The sequence below is a fragment of the Rhinichthys klamathensis genome, unplaced genomic scaffold (assembly GCF_029890125.1).
Source record: "Rhinichthys klamathensis goyatoka isolate OS25496 unplaced genomic scaffold, OSU_Roscu_1.1 h1tg000198l_1, whole genome shotgun sequence".
Classification (NCBI taxonomy): Eukaryota; Metazoa; Chordata; class Actinopteri; order Cypriniformes; family Leuciscidae; genus Rhinichthys; species Rhinichthys klamathensis.
In genome coordinates, this window is record NW_026606724.1 from 298,346 (window position 1) to 319,922 (window position 21,577).

A 21,577-nucleotide genomic window follows, 5' to 3' on the forward strand; every position below is an offset into this window, starting at 1 on the left:
CGGCGCTTCCTGTGACGTCATCGCGCTCCGACGTCCATAATGGACTTGCAGCTGTTCAGTGACAAACAATAACAAGAGCAGCGAGCGAGCGAGAGAGCGGCTTCCGTGTCTGTAATCGCGCTGGTATTATTAAAAGCCCGTGAGGCATCTCGACTCTGACATTGTCGGCGAGGAAAACTCTGGCCTCCGCTGCCTCTTCCTCCGACTCGGACACCGGCGGAGCTTCGCCGCCCCCGCGGAAGAAAAGCCGAGTCTCGGCGGCGGAGGGAGCAGGAGAGAGCGGGGCTTCTGTTACCGGAATCACGGGCCTCTCTGCGGCGTCTCTCCCAACCCCCCACCAGCACTCGGCCATCCGCCTCAACAACAGCTCGCAGTCGCGCAGATCCGCCTCTGCAAACGCGGTTAATAACATGCAGGCCAACGGGACGGGAGGCCAGGAGCCGGAGCCGCAGATGTCTTGCAGGAACGGGGAGTCCTCGTCGTCCGTCGCGGGAGCCGTGCACTCAAACGGGCTGATGCCCTCCGCGAATAACGGGCTGCCGTCCACCGAGAGCCCGGAGCCGGACAGCAGCGTGAAGAAGAAGAAGAGACTGTCCCAGAGCGACGAGGACGTGATCAGGCTCATCGGACAACATCTACACGGGTTAGGACTCAAGTGAGTGTTGATGAGATGAAGCCATGATGCTGTCAGTGTCAGTGGTGCGGGTTTGGGCTTTCGCGAGGGTCGCGCTGGTGTTTTTGTGCCGTGTCAGTGCTGTTTTCGTGTTTGGCACTGCTGATTTTGTGTTGTTAGTATGGTGTCAGTGGTGTTTTTGTAACGTATCAGTGGTGTTATTGTTTTCATAACGGCGTCAGTGCTGTTTTTGTTCTGTCATGATGGTGTTTTTATTGGTGTCAGTGGTGTTTTTGAGCTTTCATGATGGTGTCAGTGGTGTTTTTGTGCTTTCATGATGGTGTCAGTGGTGTTTTTGTGCTTTCATGATGGTGTCAGTGGTGTTTTTGTGCTTTCATGATGGTGTCAGTGGTGTTTTTGTGCTTTCATGATGGTGTCAGTGGTGTTTTTGTAATACGTCTGTGAATTTTATTGGTTTTAGTGGTGTTTTTTGATGGTGTCAGTGGTGTTATATTTTTTCATGACAGTGTCAGTGGTGCTTTTGTGTTTACATGAGGCCGGGTGTCAGGGATGTTTTTGTAATGTGTCAGTGGATTATTATTGGTGTCAGTGGTGTTTTTGTTCTTTCATGACTGTGTCAGTGGATTTGACTGGTTTTAGTAGTCTTTTTATGACAGTTTCAGTGGTGTTTTTGTTCTGTCATGACAGTGTCAGTGGTGTTTTTGTGTTTACATGAGGCCGGGTGTCAGGGATGTTTTTGTAATGTGTCAGTGGATTATTATTGGTGTCAGTGGTGTTTTTGTTCTTTCATGACTGTGTCAGTGGATTTGACTGGTTTTAGTAGTCTTTTTATGACAGTTTCAGTGGTGTTTTTGTTCTGTCATGACAGTGTCATTGGTGTTTTTGTGATTTCATGATGGTGTCAGTGGAGATTTTGTAATGTGTCTGTGGATTTTATTGGTTTTAGTAGTGTTTTCATGATGGTGTCAGTGGTGTTTTTGTTCTTTCATGACAGTGTCAGTGGTGTTTTTGTGTTTTCATGACCGTGTCAGTGGTGTTTTTGTGTTTTCATGACTGTGTCAGTGGTGTTTTTGTGTTTACATGAGGGTGTCAGTGGTGTTTTTGCATTTACATGAGGGTGTCAGTGGTGTTTTTGTGTTTACATCAGGGTGTCAGTGGTGTTTTTGTGTTTTCATGACTGTCAGTGGTGTTTTTGTGTTTTCATGAGGCCATCCTTAAAAATTTTTTGGTTTGCAGTAACAGCAAAAAAAAAAAAAAAAAGGGTCGGTAGGTAGGTCTATATATTTTTTTTTCAAGATTCAATGTAAAAAAAAAAGGATAATTTTGGTCATGGTGATTAGGTCGGTATGAATTTAAACAAATTTGCATATCGTGACGTCACTGACTGGGTCTTCAACCCCCATGCCTTCGGGCGCACCATTGCGAACCTCATTCTGATACAGGTTATAGACCACAAACAATTTGAAATCTTTGTAAAAAAAAAAAACATATTTATTGCATTAATTCCAGCTGCATTCATTTGGAAAAAAATAGGCAGAATCAAAAGAAAAAAAGGAGCCACTAGATTTCAATGTAAGTGGATTTTCAGAGGGAAACAAATAAATTAAAATGACTAATCTCACCAGCGCCGCGCCGACCAATAAAACAGCGCGTTTGGCACCATTCGTTTACATTTGACCCATACTGTTACAAGCCCCCTTTCTGGTCTAGGGGCAGGAAAGGAGGGTAACAAAAAGTTGCAGGGAGAGAGTGAGAGATTTGACCCATAAACATCTGCTATTATTAACGGAAATCAGTGTGGTCAAATAGCTAGGCGCATTGTAGGAAACTATAGGCCGATTAAGTAGTCCTGACATATTATGGAATGGTCGATTTTCTTTTGTGCAATTTAGTACATTTCGGTATGGGATGTGCTGTTTTATTGGTCAGCGCGGCGCTGGTGAGATTAATTCGCGCCGCTCTGACCATTGGCTGGCGCAAGCAAACACTTCTCCTGCGCTGTCGAGTCTGACGCGCTCGCGCGTCTCGGTCCATTGAGCCACGCAGATTACAAGTCAGCGCAGCGCGAACTCTGTAACACACCGCGCCGTTTCGTCCCCCTTTCGGTGTGTTTGGCTTCCCACACTTATGTGTGTTTGTTTGTCAGAGCCTGCAGTTGCTGTGTGACGCGCGTTCGCGGTGGGCATGTCATGACGAGCTGGACGGGCTCCGAGAAAAGGCCGTTAACATCGATTCCCTATTTGACCATTAAGAATTTCGAATAATGAGCGACTAAATGTAGGCTCATACAGACGTATTTCACAAGCAGCCGCGCCGCAGCCATCATCACCGAGCGCGAACCATTGACAGTGAATGAAACGAAGCGAACGCACAGGCCATAGTGTGACATGCGTAAACCAATGGTGTAAACATAATCATAATAGATGACGCCACGGGTTTTTATTTAAAAGAAAGAACGTAGCCTACGCAATTTATATTCACAATACTTACTATAATAAATGTATATTATTTTATTGCATTTGTATTAGTTGTTTGAAGAGTAAAAAAAAAATCGGTCGGTCTTAATGCAAGTTTACAACCGGCAAGTCGGTCGGACTAAAAGGGGAAAAAAATAAATAATTGGGTCGGTCCTAATTTGACAGGGTCGGTCGGGTTACGGCAAACAAGAATATTTTTAAGCATGGCCTGAGGGTGTCAGTGGTGTTTTTGTGTTTTCATGACCGTGTCAGTGGTGTTTTTGTGTTTACATGACTGTGTCAGTGGTGTTTTTGTGTTTACATGAGGGTGTCAGTGGTGTTTTTGTGTTTACATGAGGGTGTCAGTGGTGTTTTTGTGTTTTCATGACCGTGTCAGTGGTGTTTTTGTGTTTACATGAGGGTGTCAGTGGTGTTTTTGTGTTTTCATGAGGGTGTCAGTGGTGTTTTTGTGTTCTCTTTCATAGGTTCACTCAACGCTGCGGCAAGCGCAGTGGGATATTCTCTGAATGTGCCGATTGTCTGAAGCCTTATAGAATCACGCCAATTCATTGGCTGATGGCGTCCGCACGATATGGCTCCGCCCCGACGCTCTTACGCCGCATCATTACATATTCGCGCGCCCCATCTTCTTAAATTTCTTTACCTTCAGAATGAAGCGGTCACCTTGCCCTTCGCTCGTGATTTTTCTGAGCTACATCTAAGGATTATTCTCGGCGCTTCTGCGACTGTTCAAGCGGAAGTCTGTTTCTCCTTACGGTGAAGTTGCCATGGATTACAGACGCTGTACTCCGCCATGTGCTCGTTACATTGCTAACGACGACCCACACAGTAAGTGCGTTAAGTGTTTGGGTTTTTCACATGCACGTGAGGCAGTTATAGGATCGTCTAAATGCAAATTCTGTGAAATTTTGTTGTTCAAAACCCTCAAATCGCGGCTCGCGGTCTTTGAGAGGGAATCATTCGTCTCCCCCTGTCGCGCTCCCGAGGCCTCTCGAGGATCCGCGACATGGGGTTCGGATGTAGAGCTTGAGGATGTGGAGTTCGAGCAGACGAGCCCCGCTCTTTCTCTCCATCCCTTCCCTCGGCACGCGCGAGGCATGCCAGTCGAATTTTCACACGATTATTTGCGCCCCAGCCCGGGAGCACGCGACGCGGTTTCTTTCGGGCTGGAGGATATACTTTTTACCGAGGCTTCCGACTCCGAGGATTTCGGGCCTACTCTCGCCGACGAGGTTATCCCGCCGAGCGGCCAGGAAGCGCGGCCTACGCTGAGCTCGTTGACGTGCTTTCGCGCGCTACGGAGAAGCTCACTATTGCTTGGCCCGACGAGCCACGTGAGTCTCAGTCGTCGAAACTTGACGAAAGGCTTCTCAGTGGCCCTAATTCTAGGCCTCAACGGAGGAAGCTGCCATTTTTCAGTGATCTGCATCATGAGATCTCCAGATCCTGGAAGCAGCCTTTCTCTTCGCGCCTCACTAATGCGGCTGCTGCTGATTTTACCAACCTGGTAGGCTCTGTGGAACAGGGCTATTCCGCCATTCCGGCGATTGAGGAAACTTTAGCCGACCATCTTGCTCCGTCGTCTGCGCCGTCCTGGAAGTCGCGCCCCCTCCTCCCTTCTAAAGCATGTAGGACTACTTCCTCTCTCATTGGGAAATCCTACATGGCGGCTGGGCAGGCAGGCATGACCCTGCACACTATGGCCATTCTTCAGGCCTACCAGGCGGACGTCCTGAAGGAAATGGACGAGGGCGACGGCGTGACTCCTGAAGCGGTCAAGGAGCTTCGTAAGGCTACGGATTTAGCCTTAAGAGCCACCAAGTATCCGCACGCGCTATAGGTCGCTCTATGGCTGGTTCTGTTGCGGTGGAGCGCCACTTGTGGCTTAATCTCACGGAGATCCGTGACAAAGAGAAGGTTTTCCTCTTGGACGCCCCCATTTCTCAAACGGGGTTGTTTGGTGAGGCGGTCAACACAGTGGTTGAGAAATTCCGCTCCTCCAAATCCCAATCGGCTGCGTTCAGACAGTTCATGCCCAGGAGGGCTAGGGAACCTTCTGCTCCCCCCACCCCCCCCCCCCCCCCCATGGTGCGACCCAGAGAACGTCCCTCTCATAGACCGGAGTTCTCTTCCAGAAGAAGCGATCCGGGGCATCCCCCACCTACCACGGTTTGGGGAGCCCGCGGTCGCCCGTTTCCCCGTCAACGGCCTCACAAGCGCCTCCAGATGAAGCGGTCCGACAAACCGACTGCTCCGGCGGCCCAGAGCCGTTCCTGACCTTCCGGTCAGAAAAAGGAGAGCTCCTCTGCTTCCTCAAGGTTGGGTCAGACCGCACAAGCGTTTCTGCCCACCTCCCAGCTCTCCTTTCCTTGCCCTGTCACCTTCGCCACTCAGAGTGTCTCGAAGTGCAGGTCATATATCACCTTCTCTACTCAGTCCGGTGCGGGAGGAAGGAGACGCTTTCTGCTTTCTCCCCTCACCCCCCACACTCTCTATAACTGCCGGCCGCACCCTCGGAGGCACTTTCCGTTTTCCTCCGGAGCAGGCGGATCTGGTCACCATGACCCCAGCATCGATGCCTCCCATCACGTGCCAGGACGCCGATGGCCCACCTGCACAGTCAACCTCTTTACTCCAGGAGCGTCAGCACGGCAACCTCACTCAGGTATGTCGTCTGCATTACAACATCCCTCCTCCTCTACCACATTTCCTTCCAGAGTGGGAGCGCTTACCAGGGGTATCGTCTTGGGTTCTTCGCACAATTCGGTTCGGCTACACTCTTCAGTTTTGCCGCAATCCCCCCTGTTTCAACGGGGTGTTTCCTACTGTAGTAGACAGCGCCACTCAGGCTTCTGTACTTCAGCAGGAAATCTCTTCCCTCCTTCTCAAAGGAGCAATAGAGGAGATTACTCCAGGGGAAACCGAGCGGGGCTTTTACAGCCGTTACTTCCTGGTCCCGAAGAAGGGCGGCGGTTTGCGTCCCATACTGGACCTCCGCCGACTGAACTTAGCCCTTTACAAAGGGAAATTCAAGATGTTGACGCCTAAAGCTATCATATCTCAGATTCGGCCAGGGGATTGGTTCGTGACGATAGACCTAAAGGATGCTTATTTTCACATCCAGGTTGTACAGCGACACAGGCAGTTCCTCAGGTTCGCCGTTGGAGAAAGGGCGTTCCAGTACAGGGTCCTTCCCTTCGGCCTATCTCTGGCCCCGAGGACATTCACAAAGTGCATGGATGCAGCTCTGGCCCCATTGCGGCTCCAGGGCATCCGTGTTCTAAATTACCTGGACGATTGGCTTATTTTAGCCCAGTCCAGGAAGCTAGTGGCCCACCACAGAGACATCGTTCTGAGTCATATCCAGTCTCTCGGTTTGAGGTTGAACTCGGAGAAGAGTGTTCTTGCTCCGGCTCAGAGCACCGTTTTCTTGGGGGTGAACATGGATTCCGTTCTCATGCAGGCCCGCTTGGCCCCTGCACGCATTTCCAGCTTGATGACATGCTTGGCTCGTTTTTTGCTATGCCATCATGTGTCTGTGGGCACCTGCCGCAGGATGCTGGGCCTTATGGCTCCGGCCTCCTCCGTGCTACCGCTGGGCCTACTCCACATGAGACCCTTCATGTGGTGGGTGAAACTCTCAGGGGTTCCACCCTCCAGGTCAACCATTCGCCTACTGAAGGTATCGCGCAGTTGCTTTCGAGCCCTGTCAGTTTGGCGGGACCCTCTTTTTCTTCGGAAAGGGGTCAGCATGGGTGCGGTATCTCGTCGCCAGATGATTACGACAGATGCTTCTCTCACCGGCTGGGGAGCGGTTTTCGAGGGCAGACCAGCGTGTGGGGTCTGGACCGGAGAGGCTCTCTCTTGGCACATAAACTGCCTGGAGTTAAGAGCCGTTTTTCTGGCTCTGCATCATTTCCTCCCTCTTCTGGAGGGTCACCATGTCATTGTCAGAACAGACAACATGGCAGTGGTGTCTCATGTGAACCGGCAGGGAGGTTCTCGTTCGCGCACCCTAGACAGGCATGCGCGTCACCTTCTCCTTTGGTCTCAGAGCAGATTCCTATCTCTAAGAGCGGTTCACGTCCCAGGAGTTCTGAACCTCGCAGCAGATTTTCTGTCGAGACAGAAACTCAGATCGGGGGAATGGATGTTGAACCGCCAGACGATGGCCCTGATCTGGGAGGTTTTTGGAGAGGCGGAGGTGGACCTCTTTGCATCTCAAGAGTCGTCCCAATACCCGCTTTGGTTCTCCCTGAGTCCCCCGGCCCCATTGGGGATAGATGCGTTCGCTCACCCTTGGCCAACGCAGAAACTCTATGCCTTCCCGCCCATCAAACTGATCCAGGCGGTCTTGGCCAGAGTGAGAGAGAGCGGAGTCCGCCTCATCCTGGTAGCTCCGTTCTGGCCATCTCAGCCATGTTTTTCGGAGCTAATTCCTCTACTGGAATCTTCCCCCTGGAGGATCCCGGTCAGGGAAGATCTGCTGTCCCAGCTACAGGGCAGGATATGGCATCCTCGCCCAGACATGTGGAAGCTGTATGTTTGGCCGATCAGATGCCGTCGGCATTAAGCTCTGGTCTCCCAACTGACGTTCAGGAGACCATTGCGAGTGCTAGAGCCCCTTCTACAAGGAGATTATATTCTTCCAAATGGAGGGTGTTTGAGACTTGGTGCTTAGCACATGATAGGAGCCCAGTTAACTGCCCTGCTGGTTCAGTACTGGAATTCCTGCAGGAGAAGTTTGCTGCTGGAGCAGCCGCTACCACTCTCAGAGTTTATGTCACGGCTATTGCAGCGCATAGGGAATCGGATGAGATTCCCCTGGGCAAATTAAGGTTAGTTTCTGCCTTCATGCGTGGGGTGAAGCGCCTGAAACCGGCTCGCTCCCCTAGAGTTCCCTCATGGGATCTTTCTGCTGTCCTAGAGGGTTTGACGAAAGCCCCCTTTGAGCCCTTGGAGTCAGCTCCGGAGAGGATTCTGACTCTCAAGGTTTCTCTTTTGTTAGCTTTGTCCTCATTAAAGCGGGTGGGAGACTTACAAGCTCTTTCTGTTAGCGAGTCTTGCTTGGACTTTGCCCCTGGCCTGGTCAAAGTTTCCTTGAGGCCGAGACCAGGGTATGTCCCCAAGGTTCTTTCTTCAACTTTCCGCTCACAGGTAGTTAACCTTAACGCTTTCCACCCTCCTCCATTTTCGTCTGAGGAAGATAGGAAGCTTAACTTGCTCTGCCCAGTTCGTTCTCTTAAGATATATGTAGACCGCTCAGGCGGTTGGAGGAAATCTAACCAGCTTCTGGTTTGCTTCGGTGCTAGCCGCCGTGGGCTTGCTGCATCAAAGCAGAGGATTTCTCACTAGGTCACAGAGGCTATCTCGTTGGCTTACGGGGTGCGTGGCTTGCCTTCACCTCTTAGCATTAAAGCACATTCCACCAGAAATGTAGCATCTTCTCAAGCTCTTTTCAGAGGAGCACTTTTGGAGGATATTTGTGTTGCGGCAGGCTGGTCCTCTCCGCACACTTTTGTAAGGTTCTATAGCTTGGATCTTGACATGACCCCGGGTTCCCAGGTTCTTTCTGTTTGAACTCATTTCGGTCGTTGTCTCTTTTATCTACCAGTTATAAAAGCGCTCTAGCTTGGCGAGTTTGGTAGTCCGTTCCCACTGCGCTTGCCGCAGCGTTGAGTGAACCTATGAAAGAGAACGTCTCTGGTTACTTGCGTAACCTATGTTCTCTGAATAGGGAACGAGACGCTGCATTAGCGGCCAAGCTCCTCGCGCTGCTGACAGTTTCTTTTCGGCAGAGAAATCTGAGGAGCAGATGGCGCGCGCGAATATGTAATGATGCGACGTAAGAGCGTCAGGGCACTTGCCGCAGCGTCTCATTCCCTATTCAGAGAACATAGGTTACGCAAGTAACCAGAGACGTTTTCATGACCGTGTCAGTGGTGTTTTTGTGTTTACATGAGGGTGTCAGTGGTGTTTTTGTGTGTTTACATGAGGGTGTCAGTGGTGTTTTTGTGTTTACATGAGGGTGTCAGTGGTGTTTTTGTTCATGACAGTGGATTTTACTGGTTTTAGTAGTGTTTTCATGACCGTGTCAGTGGTGTTTTTGTGTTTACATGAGGGTGTCAGTGGTGTTTTTATTCTGTCATGACCGTGTCAGTGGTGTTTTTGTGTTTACATGAGGGTGTCAGTGGTGTTTTTGTGTTTAAATGAGGGTGTTTTTGTGTTTTCATGACCGTGTCAGTGGTGTTTTTGTGTTTACACGAGGGTGTCAGTGGTGTTTTTATTCTGTCATAAGTTTCAATGGTGTTTTTTTATTCTATCATGACAGTGTCAGTGGTGTTTTTATTCTGTCATGACAGTGTCAGTGGTGTTTTTGTGATTTCATGATGGTGTCAGTGGAGATTTTGTAATGTGTCTAAGTTTTTAGTAGTGTTTTATGATGGTGTCAGTGGTGTTATAGCCTATTGCATGACCAATAAAATGGTGTCAGTGGTGTTTTGTGCTTTATTGATGGTGTCAGTGGACATTTTGTAAGGTGTCAGTGGATTTTATTGGTTCTAGTAGTGTTGTCAAAAATATCGATATTTCGATAAATATCGATACTGAAATATCTGAACGGTACCAATACTAATTTCCTGAAGTATCGATACTAGCCGAGCGGTCACTTTCACTTCTCTCCAAAGGCGCGTTGACAAACACCACACGTGACGCACTCGTCTCATTCGCTCTGGTTAAATAGCAAAAGTGAAGTGAATGGAAAGATGGCGAGGGTCGCGCCCCCGCGACCGGCTTTGGTTGATTGATAAAGAACACCACGAGCGGGCTGCGGGCATGTCGGAGAATAGCGCGGACACGCGTAAAAAACACACCGCGAGCGGGCATGTCGGAGTCGGAGAATAGCGTGGAGTCGTGGACACGCGCTACACACCGCGAGCGGGCATGTCGGAGAATAGCGCGGACACGCGAGCGGGCTGCGGGCACCCAACAGATTGTTTGACTATCAATAATCCCTCACATCACTCATTTTTTAAAATTATTGTATAGGTGAAAACAGACTTAAGTAACAGGCTCCAGGGGTAGGCTACTATTTAGCAGCATATGCTCAGCATCAGGGGTGTTTGTTGTTTGGACAGAGCTGCCCCCACTGCTAAAAAAAATCCTAAAGGAAACACTGTAACTCTTCTCATTTGAACTTTTCTGAAACATTAACCAAGATGGCCTAGTATTGTTGTTGATAAGAGTCTGTGTTGTCTCGTTTTAATTCTTAAAGTTAACATAATCTGACTGAGGAATCTTAGACAAGTAAATATTGTAACTGTGGTCAAATGTAAATTAGCTTGTGCCTATTTAATTTTATTCAAAAATTATTATTTAATTCTGCAATTTTCCTTCATTAGCTATTATCATCAATTTGATTACACATATATTAATTAAACTAAACAGCTAGACAATGGCATCTCTAAATTCAATAATGACATGCCTTTAACTGAAAATTGAATGTTTAATCTTATTATTATACATTACTGACTCTCTATCCTCCAATTTGATACTGTTAAGTGCTTTTTTGTTACAGTATATTTTAATCTTTGATAACAGTAGGTAATAAAAATACATCATGTTAGCTCTGGTCCAATTAAAAAATATAAACAAATAGAACTAGAAATAGAAATAGAATTGTTCATGTAAAATATACCTCATTGTCATGTTCTAGACTTGTTACATTTAGCTTTAAATTAAAAAAATACCCCCTTAATATTGTGGCAGTTTTTTCTCCGTGGTATCGAAAATGGTATCGAATATCGATATTTTTCAAGGTATCGTATCGAAGTTAGAAATTCTAGTATCGTGACAACACTAGGTTCTAGTAGTGTTTTTATGATGGTGTGTCAGTGGTGTTGTATTTTTCATTACTGTGTCACAGATGTTTTTGTTATTTCATGATGGTATCAGTGGATTTGACTGGTTTTAGTAGTGTTTTTATGGTGTTTATGTAACGTGTCAGTTGATTTTTATTGGTGTCAGTGTAGATTTTGTGCTTTCATGATGGTGTCAGTGGAGATTTTGTAATGTCTTGTTTAGGTTATAGTAGTGTTTTTATGATGTGTCAGTCAGTGGTGTTTTTTTTTACGTTTTTATTGTTTTCATCATGGTGTCAGTGGAGCTTTTGTGCTTTCATGAGAGTGTCTGTGGAAATGTTGTAATGTAGGATTTTATTGGTTTTAGTAGTGTTTTTATGATGGTGTCAGTTGTGTTTTTGAGCTTTCATGAGGGTGTCAGTGGTGTTTTTGAGCTTTCATGAGGGTGTCAGTGGTGTTTTTGAGCTTTCATGAGGGTGTCAGTGGTGTTTTTGAGCTTTCATGAGGGTGTCAGTGGTGTTTTTGAGCTTTTATGACCGTGTCAGTGGTGTTTTTGTGTTTACATGAGGGTGTCAGTGGAGATTTTGTGTTTACATGAGGGTGTCAGTGGAGATTTTGTGCTTTCATTTTTGTCTGTGTTTTGATGATGGTGTCAGGGGTGTACATCAAAATTTACATTATAATTTAATATTGCTATAGTACTGATAAATAGCCAGGGTTGGGCAGAGTACAAAAATCATTTAAGACCTAGCATAACAAAAATAAAACACAGAATTTTAATCAAATCTGAAATTCTGAGTTTTTAATAAAAAATTTAAGTTGAAATAATGCCTAGGCCTATCTATATTAGGGCTGAATGATATATCGAAATTATCGCAAATGTACATATCGTGATATGCATATCACTTGCGATTTTAATACTTCAAAAGTCCACAAAAAGTAACGGTTACAAACATGTGACATGCTTAATGTTATTAAATGCAATAATCGAAGAACTCCTGCGCCTCTCGGACAGCACGTGATCCCGACATCAGTTCTCTTCCGCAGCTTATTTGGCCAAATACACTGAATAACTTTTGTAGCTTTAAGAATCAGTGTTTAATTCGTACAGTGATGACTAAGCAGTGCTTTATTTTTACATTTGATTATTACATATTTGTTGTCAAATAAACCTAATGTAGGCCTACCTGAAACCATAAACCCTGGTTTGCACTGATGTTAAAGTTACACAAACCTACTTTTTATGTAATGCTACAGTAAAACACTGCTGTTCACTTTCAGAAGCTGCAGGGATGCTTTCTTCTCACAAAAAGAATGTGAAATGTATGTTGGTTATGCCATTTTCAGTTTTTAAACGCGTTTAAATATAATTTAAATTCATTTTACACACTTAAAGGGTTAGTTCACCCAAAAATGAAAATTACCCCATGATTTACTCATCCTCAAGCCATCCTAGGTGTATATGACATTCTTCTGTCAGACGAATACAATTGGAGTTATATCAAAAAAAGTCCTGGCTCTTCCAAGCTTTATAATGGCAGTGAATGGCTGTTTATGTTTTGAAGTCCATCAAAGCGCATCCATACATGATAAAAGTGCTTCACACGGCTCTGTGGGGTTATAAAGGCCTTCTGAAGCGAAGTGATGCGTTTGTGTAAGAAAAATATCCATATTAATAACTTTATCGACTAAAATAACTAGCTTCCTTGACGATGTGTGACGTAGATGTAAGAGTAGTAGGGGTGTAACAATATATCGTGCCACAATATATCGCAATACAAAAATGCAACAATATGTATCGTGGATAGTTCACCCAAAAATTCAAGTTTTCAGAGTTTTAGTGTCAGTACTACATTAAACTACTGTAATGTTGATTAATGTATAATATTTCATAATATTGGGGAATATTTGTGGGTCCTGATAATGCCAAATGTTTTATGTTACCAGAATAAAGTGTCCTACATTTATTTTAAATATATCTAGTCAGTGACAGAGTGCTAGCATATTTGTCTAAAATAATTCTGTATTTTCAGCTTCAGAATCATGAATATGTTTATTCTGGTGTGTCTATTGTCCTGTGCTTTGGGTTTCCAGGCACCAAGTCCAAGCCTATTCATTTAAACCCACAATGTAATATCAAAGTTAGTATTTTAATCAACCTTACCTTTTTTGTTAACCTTTTATCATATGTCCGGCCGTCTGCTGGAACTAGTTATTTTAGTCGATAAAGTTATAAATATGGATATTTTTCTTACACGAACGCATCACTTCGCTTCAGAAGGCCTTTATGGAGCACTTTTATCATGGATGGATGCGCTTTGATGGACTTCAAAACATAAATGGCCATTCGCTGTCATTATCGGGCCAGTGCTGTAGGGGTGTGCGATATATATCGTCTATGATATCGTAATTGTTGATTTAACGAACTGACATTATCAGAAACACACCCATTGAGTGCACGAATAACTACGTGATGTAGTCCAGTAGATTAGACTAGTGCGCGTGCACATTTAGAGTGTGCGTTTTTACTGCGTGATTTAGTCTATTATAATGCCCCTGTATGTCTTTTATATGTCATTTAATATAGTTAACCAATAATACACGAAGAGCGTCGTTTTCTCCACATATCAGCATGATTACAAATGAGACATTGATTTTATACAACGTACAGTTTAATAAACAAGTTAATATTAGGAGACTTACATTTTAGACATAAAAATCGCCTGTTTCGCTCTATTCCGCCAACAAAAATAGTTTGAAACAAAGTCCACAGCACTGTTTTACGCGGTGTATCTTTACTGATTGAATCAGCTTTTTGAACGAATCAGCTGAATCATGATTCACTCAATAAGACGTTTGAATGAATCGGGTGAATCTCAATGACTCACTCATAACTGTGACTCTCTGCCACCGCCTGGCGGGTTTAATTTCACATTTGAAGTATCTTTTCATTTTTAAATAATTTAAAATAACAGTATTTAACGTTTAACATTATTTATGTATCTTTAACTGCTCTACACTGATTAACTTGAATAAAGGTTAATCTATAGTTATTATAGTTACAATTAGATTATACATTATATACATTAGATTACAATTTCTGTACCTCACAATCTCCAGTGTAAACCTACATGAAAAACCTGAAAAGCACTGTTAATTTCATTTTTATGTTTGTTCTGTTGTATTTACTTGTGCTTTTGCTCGTAATTTGATTATTTGCTCCTATTTTATTACTTGCTGTTTAAATGAGTTAATCTAGTAGCTTTTGGTGTCATAACCTTATTTATTGTGGTATCAAAAATAACAAAAACAATACTAGGCTTATTTTATAGGCCCATTTTCTTTTCTTTTACTTTATTATTTAGTTGTTGTGGGGCCAGTGAAAATGTTGGCATGGCAAGTAAAAATTTTAACCACTTGCCTGACCGGACCAGTAGAAAAAATCCCCTGGCCAGGACATTTTTTAATATAACTCAGTCTCCGATTGTATTCGTCTGACAGAAGAACGTCATATACACCTAGGATGGCTTGAGGGTGATTAAGTAAATCATGGGGTAATGTTCATTTTTGGGTGAACTAGCCTAACCCTTTAAAGCATTATTGCATCGCATATCACATTTCTTCAATATCGTGCAGATCTAGTGTACATATCTAGTCTATTAGTTTGCTAGTTCATATTGACAAGGTAAAAGCAAAGTATAATAGCTTGTTGCAGTCATGCATCTTGCATAACATAGTCTTTGTTAGGAGTGTCAACCCCATTTGCTCTCTTCTGGTGTAGAAATCCAGATAAACTGGTGCTCCACACAATTTATAGTGAACAGTGGGAGAGGTGTTCCTTTCTAGGAAGTGAAACATTCAGGGGTTTATATGTTAATTATTGCTGTCATGAATCAAACACTGACTTCTTGTTGCTAGGAGATTGGAAGTGTGTGTGTGTGTGTGTTCTCTAATCCTAAGTCTATCATGTGAAAGGAATATGAATCCACTTCACATTCTTAATTAACATATTTCTTTTTGTCACGTTCCAGTCAAACGGTGGACCTGTTGATGCAGGAATCGGGCTGTAGACTTGAGCATCCGGCTGCTACCAAGTTTCGTAATCATGTGATGGAGGGAGAGTGGGAAAAGGTGAGTCTTCACATGGCCTGTCTAGAAATTGTAGTTATTGAAATTGTAGAAATCGTCTAGAATTACTTTAAGAATGAAACGGAATAGGAAAAAAATGTTTACTGTATGTTTTTGTTTACTGTTGACATGTCAGAATGAAGACAATCATTAGGAAAATGTACTGTAATGGTACCACGGTACACTGATGGCATTAGATTTATTGCCATGTTACTGAGTGATTGACTTGTGTACCGTGGTATTTACATAGAACTAAAGAAGCTTAAAGAATAGATTAAAAAGATTAAAGGGTTAGTTCACCCAAAATTAAAATTCTGTCATTAATTACTCACCCTCATGTCGTTCCAAACCCGTAAACCTTCGTTCATCAAGTCTTTATGCATCATGCATTATAAAAGTGTTTTATTGCAGTAATTATGCCTTGTAATTCACTTTTATACTGCATTGTATGGTCCCATAAATAATTGTAACCACAGTTATATTACATTATAATACTTACATTGTTACACCTTTAGAAAGTATAATGCATTAAAACGCATGACAAACAACCAATGTCAGATGTTACAAGGAATCTGCAAATATTATAATGCATTTTAACTTTGGTTATAGTTATTTATGAAAAGATATGATTATTATTATTTTTATAACATACATTATGAATACCTCAATGCATTATACTGTACATACAGGCTTTAAAGTCCCCCTGTTGTCAATAATTTTAATTCCTTAAAACTCATATTTGATCACCAAAATTACATATTTTAAAAAAAAATCTTGAAAGAAACTCTACACCCTTGCTTCATTTAGTATGCGGAACCATTAATATGCTAACTAGCCCCGCCTCCACTCACTCACAGCAGCTCAGAGATCCACTCGGTCAACTTTACTGTAGTAAACGCTGCACAATGATAAGGGGAAATACTGGTTTCATTCATCCATATATGTTTGAGCCAGAAACTGAATCAGAAGAAGTGGAAGAGTGAATTATACAGGCTCGTCTACAAGTCGCTGTGTCAGGATGGTAAAGCGTTTCGTGTATTGCTCTCTATGTCAGACACAATAACAGGAATTAATATGATTAGCCTTTCACTTGACTACTTATCAAACAGATAATGTGCTGCTAATGGTACACGAATAATGTTCCCGTTCGACAGCTTCCTTCTAACAATCAGCATCCTTAGAAACGCTTTGAACAACTCAGAACATCAGTGGAGAAAAGCATATAGTTCATCATAACATCATATACATAATACACCTGCTATTGCTAAATGTGCCGGATTTTTCATATCAACAGACAAATATACTGGGATAACCTGGCTTCTCTTGAGACTCTCATGCTTTGCTGCGGTTAATGATATGCGAAAGCCCCGCCCCCTCGTGATCTGATTGGTTACAAGGTCGTTTGTGACGTCAGAAACACCAGCGATTTCAAAGCGTGTTTTTGAGACTCTTTGGTTCACTGCAGTTTTAAGCAGAAAATACTCAGCAATGCTGTCGACTTATGAATTTACACATGGTTTGTCTTAAAGCATATTAAAAACACCACATAGACACATAAACAACATTAAAAACATTAAGTAAAGTGTTACAGAACAATTTAGTGGAATCAGAATCAGTAATCAGAAACAGTGAATGATTCCCATCAATATCTCAGAAGATTACACCTTATGGGTGTTTCTAAACTTTGTCCTTTGGTGTATTTAATGGTCATATGGGTCACAACAACCCAAACAAGAAACAGATAAGGGTCGGTCAACTTGAGGAAACTCAGTTAATCTGTGTGTTTTATTCTAACAGGCTGAGAGTGACCTCAACGAGCTGAAAGCACTGATGCATTCACCGAGCGCTGTGGTGGTAAGAGTCCAAACTCCTCTCAACATCTCCACCATCAGTTTGATGAATCTTCTCAATGTGATTTTGCCCTGTGTTGTTCAGCGGATGAAGTTCTTGCTCCTGCAACAGAAGTATCTGGAGTATCTGGAGGACGGGAAGGTTCTCGAAGCACTCCAGGTCCTCCGAGCCGAGCTCACGCCGCTGAAGTACAACACCGAACGAATCCACATCCTCAGCGGGTAACACATTTCAGTCCTATTTTGGGGGCAACAATGTCATTTCCTCAGTGTTTTTTTAGGTTCCCTATAATGAGTAGGGCTGTCACTTTGGTGAAAAAATCCTGTTTGATTTTTGAGACATAAGTGTTCATTGAATCGATTATAAAATCGATTTTCCATGTCTAAAGACGTTTCCATTTTCATCACCAAATACAGGCAAATCCACGGACACCTAACAGGCATTAGGACGAGCGTAAAGAGGGCGCTTGAGACGCACAAGTCAGCAATATTTCTGATGATTTATTGGCGTGAAGTTTCGTGCACAATGACAAACAGGAGCGCAACATTCAGGGATTGAAATGAACACTTATTTAATGAACTTTGGCGGGAAACGCTGTGAAATCACGAGCCAATCTGGCGGGTTTCTATGTTTACTCACTTTGCTGGGGAAGTTCGTGTAAGACATATCTGCGCGGATTTAGCGCAAATAGGCAACTTGTGAGTCCACTTGATATATTAAATACAGCGTATTGCAGAATCTGCGCATTTCTGGCTTACTTGAACACACACGTCACTACACAACAAATAACGGTGCGATTGTTCACTTGCATTGAAGTAATAGCGAATATTAAAAAGCATTTGGTTAACAGAAAAGACATTGTTATTTTCCAGCATCCTACATGTTCTGTGTCCTGTATTGATCTGTCCACCTAAAACACATTTTTGGTTAAAAAAAAGGCTGTTAAAATCGATTCCCTATTTTTGTTTTCGATACTTGTGTTGGTTGGTCCGATCGATTGTGTAATCGACTTTCGAACGTAAAGTGACAGCCCTAATAATGAGAAAACAAATTTAATATTTGATTTTTTTCATTTATTCTGCCTGCATTCTGCCATCTTTGCTTTATTACGGAGGCCGCAGATACAGAAGAAATGTTCAGAATAGCAATTTCATGCTTTTAAAGAGGACCTGCTTTTTTACTTTCTTTAGTGTGCAATGTTGCATTAAAAAGGTCAAAGTTCTTCTCTATGTCAGTGTCAGTGTTTCTGAACTCCTGAAACGCCTCTACTGTAGTCTCGAGTTTCTCCCGGGAACGAACACGTCACAATATTCCTCTATTCATACGCAAAATAAAGGGGCGGGGCCTGGTTGAGTTAGTTATTGGTGTGTTAAACTGGCGGTTATGAAAAGGGGCGGGACATTTCCCAAACACACTGGAAGCGCTTGACCAATCACAACACACTGATCCAGCCGACCAATCAGAGCACAGTGAGCTTTCAGAAGGAGGGGCTTCATAGAGACAGGAACTAAAAAGGGGTGTGTTTCCCATACAGCAACGTAACTCACTGCTTTACTACCATCATTGAAGAAATCAACTAGCTCGTCACCACTGTTTCCCAAAACCGTATTGTCGCAAATTTGTCATTTATCTAAGTTGGTTAATGATGTCACACAGGTGTTGGAGTAATAACTACTTACATGGCAAATTACAGACATGGCATCTGAGGACACATTCAATCAGTCTTGTTCTTGTGTACTAGAGCAAGTTCACACATGCGCACTCTTCAAAAACAGTGCTTTAAATCTCTTGACAAACGAAAAGACGTCAATGATATTTGTATATATTCAAATAATATTATACTAAATGCGCAGCTTGCGTATTTTGCTCAAGATAATGATTTATTAAGTCCACATGTCATACAAACAAGAAACCATGGCTTTGTTCCAAACACACAACTTTACAATGCTGTTTGAATGTTCATTGAAACATTAACTTGTTGAACTATGCTAGTAACGACAACTCGCGACCATAGTTGGCTAACGATGCTTTTGGGAAGCACCTCGCAGAGCATTCCTGACAGACTGGGAAGAGAGGGGCTGAGTAATGTAAAACATGTGAAAATAATGTGTTTTTTGAGCATTCAAGCATGAACCTGTTCTAGTAGAGCACAAAAACTAAATCAGGACTTTGTGAAAGGACACAATAGGTCCCCTTTTAGAGCCCTTCAAAGAATTGGACAGTGGTAAAATTGGCAAAATTCAAATGCCCAAACTCAGACTGTAAGGGTGGAGACGGCAAAGCCAAGATGCCTGCAGAACATCTCGTTCTCATACAGTCTGTTTCAACCTGTTTACAACTGTGCTCAACCAATAAGCTTTCATCGGGTTATCTTTAATAGTTGTTTAGGGGTGTGCCGCCATCTGGTCTTTCTCTTAATTATCAAGTGCAGGTGCAAGTTCATGGCAAGATCAGCTGAAGTGTAAAAAACACAGAGGCCTGGAATCTGGGTTTCATCCATGTTGTTGTGCAGGCTATTCTAAAAACATTTTTAATGTCTAATACTATAAATATTTGTAGTTTATGTTTTGCTTTTTACATGTGAAGTAGGTGTTCACATAATTGATAAGTCAACATGAAATCAAAGTAAGTGGCTCTGCCTCTCTAAAATCAAGTCCCACCCTAACTGTTGGAAATATGTTATAGAAGTAAAATCTGTTTCAAAAGGTGATGACCAGGCCCAGCGTGCGCATATAGGCGAACTAGGCAGCAAGAAAGAGAGAGATTTAATTTTTTAGAAATTTTTTGGACATTCGTTTGGAATTATTGCACTTATATCAACAAGTTATCGACTCATTAGTTATTCAAAACTTCCCTTCATTCTACCTAGTGCCACTGCGCTATCAGCGGAATAACTGATGACTAGTGGTTGTGTGCTTATTTTTTTTACGTTGCAGGATGAAAAAAAAAATCTATGGAAGCTTGTTTCCGCCACAGAATAAAACATTTTAAAAGATAATTGCGACTTTATATCACCCAATTCTGATTGTATATATCAGAACATATACAATAAAAATTGCGAGATGTAAACTCACAATTACGAGAAAAAAAGTCAGAATTGCGAGTTTCTCACAATTCTGACTTTATAACACGCAATTGCGACTTTATATCACGTAATTCTGACTTTATAACACGCAATTGCGACTATATCACGTAATTCTGACTTTATAACACGCAATTGCGACTATATCACGTAATTCTGACTTTATAACACGCGATTGCGACTATATCACGTAATTCTGACTTGATAACACGCGATTGCGACTATATCACGTAATTCTGACTTTATAACATGCAATTGCGACTATATCACGTAATTCTGACTTTATAACACGCAATTGCGACTATATCACGTAATTCTGACTTTATAACACGCGATTGCGACTATATCACGTAATTCTGACTTTATAATGCCATTGCGACTATATCACATAATTCTGACTTTATAACACGCGATTGCGACTATATCACGTAATTCTGACTTTATAACACGCGATTGCGACTATATCACGTAATTCTGACTTTATAATGCCATTGCGACTATATCACGTAATTCTGACTTTATAACACGCGATTGCGACTATATCACGTAATTCTGACTTTATAACACGCGATTGCGACTATATCACGTAATTCTGACTTTATAATGCCATTGCGACTATATCACGTAATTCTGACTTTATAACAGGCGATTGCGACTATATCACGTAATTCTGACTTTATAACACGCGATTGCGACTATATCATGTAGTTCTGACTTTATAACACGCGATTGCGACTATATCACGTAATTCTGACTTTATAATGCCATTGCGACTATATCACGTCATTCTGACTTTATAATGCCATTGCGACTATATCACGTAATTCTGACTTTATAACACGCGATTGCGACTATATCACGTAATTCTGACTTGATAACACGCGATTGCGACTATATCACGTAATTCTGACTTTATAACATGCAATTGCGACTATATCACGTAATTCTGACTTTATAACACGCAATTGCGACTATATCACGTAATTCTGACTTTATAACACGCGATTGCGACTATATCACGTAATTCTGACTTTATAATGCCATTGCGACTATATCACATAATTCTGACTTTATAACACGCGATTGCGACTATATCACGTAATTCTGACTTTATAACACGCGATTGCGACTATATCACGTAATTCTGACTTTATAACACGCGATTGCGACTATATCACGTAATTCTGACTTTATAACACGCGATTGCGACTATATCACGTAATTCTGACTTTATAACACGCGATTGCGACTATATCACGTAATTCTGACTTTATAACACGCGATTGCGACTATATCACGTAATTCTGACTTTATAATGCCATTGCGACTATATCACGTAATTCTGACTTTATAATGCCATTGCGACTATATCACGTAATTCTGACTTTATAACACGCGATTGCGACTATATCACGTAATTCTGACTTGATAACACGCGATTGCGACTATATCACGTAATTCTGACTTTATAACATGCAATTGCGACTATATCACGTAATTCTGACTTTATAACACGCAATTGCGACTATATCACGTAATTCTGACT

General features: G+C 42.7%; 1 protein-coding gene across 3 annotated transcripts in view; it reads left to right on the forward strand.

The window, feature by feature from the left end:
- wdr26a (WD repeat domain 26a) overlaps positions 1-21,577 on the forward strand; it is a 46,952-nt gene continuing 25,375 nt past the window's right edge. Inside the window, exons 1-4 of one of the 3 annotated variants that reach the window (XM_056263116.1) lie at positions 6-655; positions 15,002-15,101; positions 16,896-16,952; positions 17,034-17,170. In XM_056263116.1, coding sequence (XP_056119091.1) covers positions 411-655; positions 15,002-15,101; positions 16,896-16,952; positions 17,034-17,170 — 539 coding nt within the window. In that variant the 5' untranslated portion in view covers positions 6-410. Of the gene's footprint in view, positions 656-15,001; positions 15,102-16,895; positions 17,171-21,577 lie in introns of all 3 variants that reach the window. The other 2 variants (XM_056263115.1, XM_056263114.1) reach the window with 2 other exon arrangements.